This window comes from Podarcis pityusensis (genome assembly GCF_964106645.2).
Source record: "Podarcis pityusensis genome assembly, chromosome: 3".
NCBI lineage: Eukaryota > Metazoa > Chordata > Lepidosauria > Squamata > Lacertidae > Podarcis > Podarcis pityusensis.
The window spans coordinates 55,822,743-55,834,018 of record NC_138026.1 but is presented as its reverse complement, the minus strand read 5'-3'; the positions used below and the strand labels follow the sequence as shown (position 1 = coordinate 55,834,018).

The 11,276-nt window shown below is 41.7% G+C and overlaps 1 protein-coding gene across 18 annotated transcripts in view; it reads left to right on the top strand.

Annotated features, from left to right (window-relative positions):
- The first annotated feature begins 5,248 nt into the window (after nucleotides 1–5,248).
- The window catches only part of TRDN (triadin), a 165,248-nt gene continuing 159,220 nt past the window's right edge, over nucleotides 5,249–11,276 (top strand). For 9 of the 18 annotated variants that reach the window (XM_080999612.1, XM_080999605.1, XM_080999610.1 and 6 more), the window contains exon 1: nucleotides 5,249–5,760. In XM_080999612.1, the coding sequence (XP_080855738.1) occupies nucleotides 5,739–5,760 (22 nt within the window). In that variant the 5' untranslated portion in view covers nucleotides 5,249–5,738. The remainder of the gene's footprint in view (nucleotides 5,761–11,276) is intronic. The other 9 variants (XM_080999608.1, XM_080999618.1, XM_080999620.1 and 6 more) reach the window with 2 other exon arrangements.

Genomic DNA, 11,276 nt, shown 5'->3' with positions numbered 1-11,276 from the left:
TCTCTCCCTCTCTTAAAATGCCCTTTATTCACTGTCCTCCTTCAGAACAGCTGCAGCTGCCTTGAGACGCTGAGGATCTGCTAATTCACGACTCCCATTCACACTCTGCAAAGACCACAACTTGCCAAATAAAATAGGCTCTCCATTCAGGGTTTTCAATACAAAAGTGAGAGTGGACTCTTGACTCTGGCAATTTCAGCTTTGACCTTGAGCACCTCACATTGTCACCTGCATCCATTTCTGAAACAAAATGACTTTAACAGATTCCCTCGCCACTTAAATCCTGCTCTTTCGCCAGAGGGATGCAGATGGGTCCAAGGCCACTTTCAGGGCCAGGCCTGCCTAGTTTCAGTAGAACAAAACCACATCTTCTGCCTTCAGACTATTGACTGCTGATTTCTGGGTGCCATCCAGTAGATTAAAAGAGAGGACTGTGTTGCTCCATAAACACAGAATCTACAGGGTTAGCTCAGTTTAATTTAAATACATATTAACTACCTTTCAGGACCAATTCCACTCAAGAAAGTGAACAAAATATAAGCATATAAAATTACAATATTACAATAACACTTCAATAATATATTGAAATACAACTCAACTAATATTTGCAAAATAATACCTTTATCAATGCTTACAATGCACTCGGTGGGCATATATCTGCTGTGAGGAACAGTTCTGTGTATCCTGAAATCAGTCATATTTCAGTGAATGAACACTGGTTGGTCATAACAAAGGTCTGTCTTTCCTGCTCTTGTGAATTTTGTAGTTCTGTCTGTCTAAAAAGCATAAATTTTCTCTGAAAATATGTATATGTTTATTTAAATGTTCAGGTACCATAAGTTCCAGATCATTCCTGTGTTCTATATAACTTTGGATGGTGGTATAATTTGAACTTACAGAAATGTGATTAGCAGGTAATGGTTATAGAATCCGATGTGGCAAAAATGATCAGCTCTGATCACTTTAAAAATGATCAGATTACTGCACAAATAACTCCACCTAATGTAAATAGATCTTTAGTGGAGATTAAAATGAGATAACTCCATGTTCTCTCTAACTTAAGCTCCTTGCAAGGTGTGTGTGTGTGTGTGTGTGTGTGTGTGTGTGTGTAGCCTGGGCAATATATCAATATATTGCCCAGGACCAGTATGAGGAGCAGACCGCAATGTCAGCTTCACTCAGTGGCATATCACTGGTGAAACTGTCACTGCTCCTGAGTCCCTCTGCTAGTGACTTTCTCTTGTGAACATTGCCATCCCACTCTGCCCTAATATTGTGCAGAGGCAGAAAAAAGTTGCATTGGTGAGACACCAATACAGCTTGTTCCTCCCTCTGCATCTTTTAACTGCTCGGCTGAGAAGTGTGCAGTTGCTGTTTCCCTTAGCTGAGCAGTTAAGGATACCCCAGCCCAGTGCTGTCTCCCGCACAAGTGGGGGGAGCACAGGGATGGCCCTCCCACGCCCCAGCTGAGCCGTACAAAGAAGCTGCTTTGTCCCAGCCTGCTAGGCACTGGGGTGAAAATACCTCAGCTCTGTGCAGAGAGCTGTGGCAATTTCACTCGGCGCCTCGCAGGCTGAGGCCAATGCAACTTGTTTCGTCAACATTGTGGTGTAGTGTCATATACGTTTGGCTGGTGATATACCACAATGGTGTGAAGCTGATATTGCCTTGCCTACACACACACACACACAAATGCTTCATTTACTTATGGTTCTACTTGCAATATACAAATACAGGATGGTGAATCCTGGAGCCATTAATTGTATCTCAGAAACTAAAGATAAGTATGTGACTAATTTTACACTATGTCAGCCCAACAGCCCACCTGAAAGTCAAATACTTTTACAAGTCTCAGATCCAAGTTACAGTGTAATCCTTAGTTTTAATAAGGAGATGGTTAAAAATGTCCATATCTTCAGGGGTGTTAAGAATTCACCCAAGGGTTGAAATGCCTGTGCTGGCAATAGCCACAGAGTTTGTCATCACCCATGCTGCATTCTGTACGTCAGTCGTAATTCAATTCCTGTACCATACTGTGACCTACAAGTGTAGGATTGTCAGGACATGAGGATTCCAGTGGTGGACAGAATATATTTGGGACCCTGAGCCTCCCATCAGCTGTTCCTGCTCCAGGAGACCCAACTGGTAGAAAGGTTTCATTGGATATTTAAATAATATTCCATATCTGTGATTTGCAAGAATTTAGTTTTATAGTAAGATGCTGCCAGGCATAACACTCAGAACCAGTTCATGATGCTAGTGTAATGCAGGAGGTCATGAATGTGCATAACCACAGCACTCAGTGCATGTTATTTTATCAACCTATTTACAGGAGTACTGTATTTTTAGGACTGAATTGTTAGCTGTCTTCCACCATCCATATAATCATCCCCCTGTAGGATCCAACCTAATCTGATTTAAGGGTGGTTGAGGAATTTGGTTTTCTGAAACTCCTATATATATATCAAATGACCTGATGCGTACCTTCTAGACTAAAGCATGGAATTAAGCTATCTACCAATGTGCACACTTCTTCAGATGTTGCAAATCGGTTCTCAGCAGTTTTTAACATATCAAAATAATGTCTTTAGATGCTTATTTGAAAGAGAGTGTTCATTTAACTGTGTACTTAAAATAAGAATTTAAATACATAATTAAATGCACATTTAAAATACATATTTAAATATGTATTTTTGCGTGGGGCTCCGTCACTCAAAATGTTGGCTGCACAGCATGAAAGGTCAGCAAGCTACACTGCTAAAAGAGGAAGTAGGGTCCTTTACAGTGAGGGAAATGCCTGCCCAGAGTTCCATTAAGCAGTCAGGTAGTGCCAGGGATTGGGGGTGGGAGAAAGGATAGCATGGCCTTTAAAAAAAACTCCTGGATGTTTGCCCGTTTCTTGCTCTTAGCTAGCTGATCCCCTTCCCTCTGCCATCTTCTGTGCATGAGTCCTCTCTCTGCCAGAAGAGAGGTGGGCGGGGGGATGGAAGAGAGAGAGAACTCATAGCAGCCAGAGCATGTCACTATGATCTTCCTGCAAGGGTAATGATGCTGTAAGCCTGCTCTACCACTGCAGCAGCGGCAGCAGCACTCCAACGCTCCAGCCAGGGAAACAGGTGGCATTCTCTGCTGGTGCCCCTGATATGTGCTGCAACTTACGTTATTCCAGTTGAACAGAGACTGCAATGGTGCTGGTCCTTACAGGACTACGGAATTATTTTAGAAGGACTGTATTGGGTTGGAGGAACCAGTTAACTCAGTTTCCAGCTGATGCACTCTCATTTATGTATATGAGTTATTTTAAAGATTGACATGTCGCCCTTCAGCAAGGCAGTTTACAAAAATGAAATAAAATACAGAGAGAAAGACCTTATTTTTTGCTCCATAAGACACACCTGACCATAAGACGCACCTAGTTTTTAGAGGAGGAAAACAAGAAAAAAAAAAATCTGAACGAAACAGTGAGTGTATGGTTTTTGTGGTTCATGCTGTGGCCACAGACATGATATGTGATTTGACGGGGAGTTTGGGGTAGCCCAATGCAAAAATCCTGAGAATCCATGTAGATCCGTGCTTTGTAACCACGTTTTTGTGCCATTGCGGCCCCACAAAACAGTGGGTGCATTTTTTTTTTTTTGGTGCAGGCTATAGCCATGGACATGCACTGGGGTGACTCAGTGCAAAAATCCTGAGGATCCATGTGCTTTTACCTCCCCCGCCCAGGCAGCCTCCTTTATCTCTAGAGGCCTTATCTCCCTCCCAATCCCTTGCGGATCAGCTGCTCAGCGGCTTTGTTTCAACACTCCCTTCCCTCTTTCTAAAAAAAAGAGCACGATCTGCTTTTTGCCCCTGGGCAATTCGGCTCCAGGGACCACGCATTAGCTCCATAAGACACACAGACATTTCCTCTTACTTTTTAGAAGGAAAAAAGTGTGTCTTATGGAGCGAAAAATACGGTATGTTATAGTATGTGAGATCGTATAGTAGTAGTAGTAGTAGTAGTAGTAGTAGTAGTAGTAATAGTGATGCTGGAGTATGGGCTTCTTTTGTGTGGTCCAGGGCCCAGGGTTCTTGATGGCCTGGAGGAAAAAGCTGCACCAGACAGGAGAACCACTTATACCACATTAAAAATAGAAAGTGCATTGACAGAAAAGAGGATGCACATTTGCACAAAAATACACATGCAATGTGTGCAAATTTAGAAATGATTGCTATTATTTAAATAGAAATATCTTCCCACAGAGTGGATAACTGTGACGAAGTTACCTGCATGCCTCATCAGTCTACTGTCTAGGTGCTTACAGCTGATGGGCAACTCAGGGCCCCTGCAAGCCTCTCTTTGTAGGGTTCTTTATCTTTACACTGAACGTGGATTGGACATTTGAGGGCTGCATGTTAAAAGCCCCTCAAACAGAGGACTGTTCTCTGCAGATAAGGACACATGACCACCCTAGTGCTGCAGCAGATACTATGCCGCTGGGGTAATAATCGTATTGGGCCACCTCTGACTTCCTTGCTAGAAAGGAGATAGTGATAGAGGATCCAGCTTAAGTTTTCTAATTCTGCAAAACTCGTATGAAGTTGCAATATAATGAATCAGCCCATTTGTACATACAGTCCAGCCTGGTCATTGACCACAGTGGCCCTCCAGAGTATCGGGACAATACCTTGCAAATTCTTATTAGCTACCTGGGATCCTTCTGTAAGCTTAAAAGCTGAACACTAGACAGCCTGTATTTTAATAAGGAGTTGTATGCATCTATTAACACCCTTGAAACTCCATGTTTTTAATACAAAATACCTTAGGCATAAGTGCACTTGAATCTCAAAGAAGTCACTGCTTAATATTTTTCTGACTGCTCAAACGCTTGTTAAAATGCATACTAGAAGCTTATACACTGTCATTCTAAATATGCAGGCTCACAGATTTAAGGATTAAGTTGCTGGAATAGATGCACTCTTGGTCACATCCAGCAGGCTTCTTCTTATGAACTAATGCAACAGCCACAACTAAAAAAGAAGCAGCAGAGGGTAAAATGTTGTACTTTGGTGATTTTAAGTGTCAACGGGCAATTTAACAGGGTGAAATTTACCTAGGTTTGTTTTCTTCTTTAGTCATTGTGGCTGCCTTCATAGCACCCTCCCCAACCCAAATAAGGCCCGGAAAGAATGTGCTAAGAGTGTGCTAAGAATACATTTGAGCTTGGTTGGATAAGATTACAGTCAAGTCTATATTTCATATTTTGTGACCCAGACCTCAAAAGAACTGTAATAATATTTAAGAAGCTGCAGGGGCTTAAAACAGTTCTTTTCCGTTCCTTTGTGCTGCTGCTGCTGCTGCTTTGACCTGCTTTGCTGTCTTATTTGGGTCTGGACACTTACAGAAAACAAGGAAAGAGTTGGTCCCTGAACGTGGTGCCTAGGATGCCAAAAAAGCCGCGCTAGAGATTTGCTGAGAGCCACGGCTATTTTTGTAAGGAGCTGATACTTTAGTCTGGGCTGCAAGCATTGCCTTGGGAAAGGGGTTAGTGTCTTGGGAGGTGGGGAGGGAGGGCTTCACTAAGAAGATAGCTCAAAAGAAGAAGAAAAGACCCCCAAAGAAAAATCAGAACTGTAGAGGACTTCCCATCCTTCAATTTGCCGTCTCCTGCAAAAGTCAGCGCTGACCCTGGTCACATCCTCTCAGCTGCCAGTATAACTTAACCTTTTTCACCAGAGTGTTCCTTGCCGTCACCATTATGACAGAGATTACAGCAGAAGGTACTGTAACAATCTTGATGTTCTAATTGCCTGGAAATAAAAAAGATTTCAGCCTTGACATTTTTTAATAGACTCAGCCTGTGAGCATGATCTCTGGCTTCTAGGGAATTGCAGTTTTTGCTGTAGGGTGAGTTTCAAGGCAAGAAGCTGCTCTTCTACGGCAGCTGGAATTTGTACTAGTTAGTAAAGCTTGATCATCATACACCTCTAAAAATAGCCTTGGTCACATAACCTCAGCAATGCTCGCTTAGGCAGAGAGCGCAGAGATTAAAGTAAGGAGAAATAAAGCATCTCAAAACTGGACGTTGCAGATATAGATACGGTATATATAACTTGTTAGCTTCTTGTTTGGTGCTCATGCTTTTTGTAGGAGCTACACACACATTTGTGAATAATATTTATTTTTCTTTGAATTTGCCTTTCACCTGCTGAATAACTTATTTTTTAAGAGACCACATTACCTTGTCTTTCCTGCTTCATAAATTCCATTTTGCACCTATAAGTTGACAATGTGCCTTTCTACACATTGCTGAACATCAAAGCTGAGTTTGCCACAGAGCACACACTCTGCTTTAGTTGAGATTCCTGCATTGCAAAAGGTTGAACTAGATGACGCGCAGGGTCCCTTCCAACTCTACAGTTCTATGCTTCCACTGGGAGATACTCTGATGAGCAGGCTCCTATCTGATCACATGTTTTTAGGTCCTCTTTGCACTGCTCATTACTTTACATGTTTAGGTTAGTGATTAAAAATAACCTGTTCCATAAAATATGATGTGTGCACCTAAAAAAAAGTAGAGTGTGAAGACAAATGATGAGGTACAAATTGAATTCAGTTTGCATTTAGAGGGGAACTCGCCTTATTTGCACTTTCAGAAACAACATGCAAACTGCATTGCCAAATTCAGAAATGTGTGAATCTCAAAGAATGGCTGTGTTTCAGTTAGTATATTGTTTCTGAAATGTGCGAATAAGGCGAGTTCCTCTTTAAATGCAAACTGAAACACAGCCACTTTTTGAGATCCACACATTTCTGAATTTGGCAATGCAGTTCTCTAGCCAAGTAATGTGTACCAGAATGCGTGGTGGGGTAAAGCATGCATAGCAATACATATATTAGTGAAAGCAACATACAGAAATGCTTTCTATCAGGAGAACTTGCTTTGCAAAAATGTACAGTGGTACCTCGGGTTACATACGCTTCAAGTTACATAAGCTTCAGGTTACAGACTCCGCTAACCCAGAAATATTGCTTCAGGTTAAGAACTTTGTTTCAGGATGAGAACAGAAATCTGGCTCTGGCGGCGCAGCGGCTGCAGGAGGCCCCATTAGCTAAAGTGGTGCTTCAGGTTAAGAACAGTTTTAGGTTAAGTACGGACCTCCGGAACGAATTAAATACTTAACCCGAGGTATCATTGTATATGTTGGGCAAAACTGCATACATTAGGGGAAAATCACACTAAAATGCACATGGAATTTCATGAACTTTTTTAAAGAATGTGATGTGGAAATGTAGGGAGTTGAACTGGAAAAACCTAGTGAAACCAAAATGGACAGATATGCCTATACCTAGTAAAGAGGCCCTTATCTCTCTGTTTCTCTCTTATCTGTGTTGGCTGACTTACTGCCTAGCAGTTATGGAATACTTTTACAGTGCCATCCTACTCATGTCTCCTGAGAAGTAAGTCACATTGAGTTCAATGGGATTTGCTGTCAGTTAATGTGCATAGGCTTGCAAACCTTAATTTTAAAATGTGCCTTCCAGGGCAGAACTTGACAGGACTGTCCCTCAAAACAGGAGCACCCCCAACCTCCCCCCGTCCCATTTCTCCATATTTAATCCAGTGCAGGATGAAGCAGACTGAGCAAAACACTGGGATCCTAACTACCGAGAGACGGTAACTTAAAGATATGATCAAGACTTAAAGATAGCAGACTGTGCCATAATGTGTCATATCAAATTGAAAATAAGTTCAGTTCTTGATACAAGGCTACACAATATTAATCCTGGAAGCCTTAAGCAATTAATACACTTTTAGAGTCCCTTGAGAACTTTGCCTAAGCAGCGGGTAAAAAGAATGAGATCTGATCCTATAAATAAAGAAATGGTTATCTGGGAAATATGAATAGTTCATGAATAATTTTAATATGTCCTGACCATTAATATATACAAATAACATTTTATCCAACAGAATGAAAAAGGGGAATCTTTTCCCCCCCTTAAAATGCAGGCTTTTAAAAATCAAATATTCAATTTTACAATGGAATCTAACACTAGCCTTTTCCATTGTGGATCATTCCATTTTCTTTCCCCAAGCTTATTACTGTGCTTTTTTTATATAAAGAAAAGTCTCTCAGATAATATTCTGTGCACTTTTTATTCACCAAACCAAGGCACTGTGCCCCAAGTCACTGTCGTTATTAATTAAATATGAAAGCAAAATATGCTTCATGTAAGAGGATTTGTGTTAAGCATTATTAGGGACTGAATCTGTTTCTTTGTAAAGATTGCAAAATTAATGGAGCCCAGGAACCTTTGCTCATATTCATAGTCAATAGTACATTTCCTAATAGCATTGCATAATAATAATAAAGCTGATGCAGTTATAAATTTTCATCAGAGGTCTCCTAGACCTACATAGCATTTGTGGGAGAAAATGCAGATGAAAAGTAAGAGTGCGGTAGGAGGCCAGAGGGACAGGTCATTTTCATTAAAAATACTTAGTTATTTCACTCTAATAGCTTATTTTTGCGTTGCTGACTCAAGGAGGCTTAGGTTTACTGACATTTTTGAAGAAAGAAAGAAAGAAGAAAGAATGTTGCTTTAAATTTTATTCATGAATAGATTTGGAAGAAAGTGGCAAGCACTTATTCAAGTGACAACTTGAATTAAATATGGGGGAGCGGTGCAGGTAACCCTGCCCCCACCTAATCAGTCACAAGACATGACACACACCCACACAATTTGAATGGCAATGCCCATCAATGGGGGGGGGCAGAGGCAGCCCCCTCAAATGTTTTTTTTTTGGGGGGGCAAAGTAAACTCTGCCTCTAGAAGTTGGCTCCTATGCCAGCAGCTATGTTTATAGAAGATTGTGGACCACTATGCAAACCCGCTTCCTAAAGCAGAATGCTGGCAAGTCCCATTGTCAGAACACAGTTCTCTAATCACCAGATTCTAGCTTGTGGGTTGACAAGTACACACATACACGAGTTGCTAAGCCAGAGGCAAGATAGATTTGAGCAGAAAGGAGTCTGTGTATCTGTTTGGCTCCAGAGACATCCTTTTGCTGATCCCTACTGTAAAACATTCCCAATGTGCCAGCTCTGTAGACAGCTTGACTTTGTAATTCCTGTTCTAACTGCTTGTGGGTCAAGGCAGAAGCAGCAATTCAAAAATGTCTGGAAAAATGGGAGTGCTGTTTACGTTAGATAAAAAAAAGGAAAAAAATTCTGGAAAATGTAACAAAGTGTTGTATCTGAGTGATTTTTAATTAGAGTATGTAAAACAAAATGTAATTAAGTATTATTTCTTTTGTTAAAACAAATAAGTTGGGCATTCGTACAAGGTGAGTTATTTTAGTATCTGCATTGTTAATTTGCTTTTGCTTGAATCTTGCAACTAGTAATTTAAAATCTAAAGCTTTGATTGAATGTACTGGAAGATGGGCAGGATATAAATGATGGGAAAGGAAGGTGCCTTTTGCACTGTAGGCTTGATTCTGCTGCTACAACTTCTGTTAATTTGCACCAAGGCGAGTATGGGAGGCCCTTTGGTGGCAATACATTTCCATTTCAGAGAAGAGTGAATTTTGGCATATAGGTTACACCAGATTTTCAAAGCCATTGGGAAGAAATATATTGATCCCATTTTTTTAAAAAAAGTTCCAAGTAGTTAGATCTATTAAGGTTTAAACACTGGCTGTGTATTGAATTTGGGTCTCTAAGAACCATTAGAACGTAGGATGCTACCACTGGTCCATTTATCTCCCTTGTCTTCAGTGAAACTTAAAGCCTCTTTGGGGTTTCAAATAGTGGCCTTTCCCAGCCATACTTGGGGACGCTGGGGACGGGAGCACTGTCCCACAAGCTGGATATGCATTTTTGTTTTATTCTTAGATGCATCTATCCATCTATCCCTTCCTTATATACTGACAGCTGCACAGGTACCATCTAGGCCAGGCGTGTCATGCCAGACTTTCTGCAATGAGAGCCCATTTGAGAAAGCTGAACTAAGGCCTACCAGTCACAAAATGCTGCTGCAGAGTGGAGCCAGTTACTCAATGGTGTATATCAGCAATAGGTTTCTGCTGATACGGCTCCTAAGAACATAAGAGCTTGCTGAAACAGCCCAGTGGCCCACCTGGTCCACCAGCCTGTGCTCATGGTAGTCACAGAGATCCCTATGAAAAGCCTGCAGGAAATAATGAATGCAGGTCATGAATGTAACAACAGTCTGCTCACCTGCTCTGAACAGATGTTCAGAGCCCACGTCATTTTAGGCAGAATTTGTCAGTGCAGAGGTTTTGAATGAAGAATTTTCTTTTCTACTTTCCCCTTTCCCTGAAATACCGCTCAAAGTATTCACCTTTCTTTTCTTATTCCCTTCTCTTTTCATGTGTAACTAGTACCCGTTTCCTCCTTCCAAAAATGTCCCTCTTTCACCCCTCCTCCCTGCCCCTTTTACGTCCATTTCTTTCCTGCAACAACTTCCATTCTTCTCTATTCCACATTTACTTCTTTATTTATTTTTAAATACAGTGGTACCTCGGGTTACATACGCTTCAGGTTACAGACTCCACTAACCCAGAAATAGTACCTCGGGTTAAGAACTTTGCTTCAGGATAAGAACAGAAATTGTGCTCCGGTGGCGCGGCGGCAGCAGGAGGCCCCATTAGCTAAAGTGGTGCTTCAGGTTAGGAACAATTTCAGGTTAAGAACGGACCTCCGCAATGAATTAAGTTCTTAACCCGAGGTACCACTGTACTAAGTCTTTCACATTGCCTTCAATGCCCTGTTCTGGCCCTTTCTCCTCAGGTGGCAGGCAGCTGAGTGGGAAGGAAGGAGAACCACTTTCAGTGTGTCTGTGTGTAACAGAGACACAACATGTAGCAGCCTGGCTTCTCCTAGTCTTCTCCCTCAATCCACCTGCCCCTCTCCTCTCTTTCCTCTCCATTCTTTCACTATTTCCCCTGCACAGCTTTCACTCCCATGCATGCCTACGTACTGTACATGGGGGCAGGGGGACTGCTGGTGTTTGCATTGGTAAGTGGTAGGTCACATGCTTTGGATGCAGAATGTGCCAAGTTCAATCCTTCCAGGTATCACTGGGAAAGAACCCTAGCCTGAAATCTTGGAGAACTGTTGCTGGGCTACAGCAATGGTCTGGTTCAGTGTAAGGCAGCTCCCTGTATCTGGGGGAAGATTTTCACTCAGTGGTGGAACAACTGCTTCACATGCAGAAGGTCGCAGGTTCAGTTTCCAGCATTTCCACATAGGTTTGGGAGAGACTCCTG